The 845-nt window shown below is 46.5% G+C and overlaps 1 protein-coding gene across 1 annotated transcript in view; it reads right to left on the bottom strand.

Annotated features, from left to right (window-relative positions):
* Positions 1 to 615, bottom strand: part of LOC101852133 (spectrin alpha chain) — a 33,279-nt gene extending 32,664 nt beyond the window's left edge. The window contains exon 1 of the mRNA XM_035973167.1: positions 472 to 615. Coding sequence (XP_035829060.1) covers positions 472 to 615 — 144 coding nt within the window. The remainder of the gene's footprint in view (positions 1 to 471) is intronic.
* Between the last annotated feature and the right edge of the window lie 230 nt (positions 616 to 845).

Below are 845 nucleotides of genomic sequence, written 5' to 3'. Positions count from 1 at the left end.
TTCCTGTGTCAGTCTGACTGTGTGCCAATCTTGCGTGTTTGGCTACGCATGTTTGGCTGTGTGTGTTTTTGGCTATGTGTGTGTTTGGCTATGTGTGTGTTTGGCTATGTGTGTTTGGCTATGTGTGTGTTTGGCTATGTGTGTGTTTGGCTATGTGTGTGTGTCCCTATGTGTGTGTTTGGCTTTTTGTGTGTTTGGCTATTTGTGTGTGTTTCCCTAGGTGTGTGTTTGGCTATGTGTGTGTTTGGCTATTTGTGTGTGTCCCTATGTGTGTGTTTGGCTATGTGTGTGTTTGGCTATGTGTGTGTGTCCCTAAGTGTGTGTTTGGCTATTTGTGTGTTTGGCTATGTGTGTGTTTCCCTAAGTGTGTGTTTGGCTATTTGTGTGTTTCCTTAAGTGTGTGTTCGACTACGTGCATGTTACCAGTGTGTGTGCTGGCCAGTGCGAGGGCCTCTCAGAGCGGAGACTTACATCAGTAATGAGGGTTTGTCCTTCCTTCCGGATCTCCGAGCAGCGTTCCTTGTGCACTTGGAAGTCTGACTCAAACGCCTCGTGCTTCTTCTGTAGACCCTGCAAACAGACAATGCAACACACATTGTACCACACTACACACATAACTACACACATTGCACCACAACGCAACACATATAGCTACACGCACTGTACCACACAACACACATAGCTACACACACTGTACCACACTACACACATAGCTACACACACTGTACCACACTACACACACAGCTACACACACTGTACCACACTACACACATAGCTACACGCACTGTACCACACAACACACATAGCTACACACACTGTACCACACTACACACATTGCACCTACA

This window comes from Aplysia californica, unplaced genomic scaffold (genome assembly GCF_000002075.1).
Source record: "Aplysia californica isolate F4 #8 unplaced genomic scaffold, AplCal3.0 scaffold01041, whole genome shotgun sequence".
Classification (NCBI taxonomy): Eukaryota; Metazoa; Mollusca; class Gastropoda; order Aplysiida; family Aplysiidae; genus Aplysia; species Aplysia californica.
This window is presented reverse-complemented; position numbering and strand designations above follow the sequence as displayed.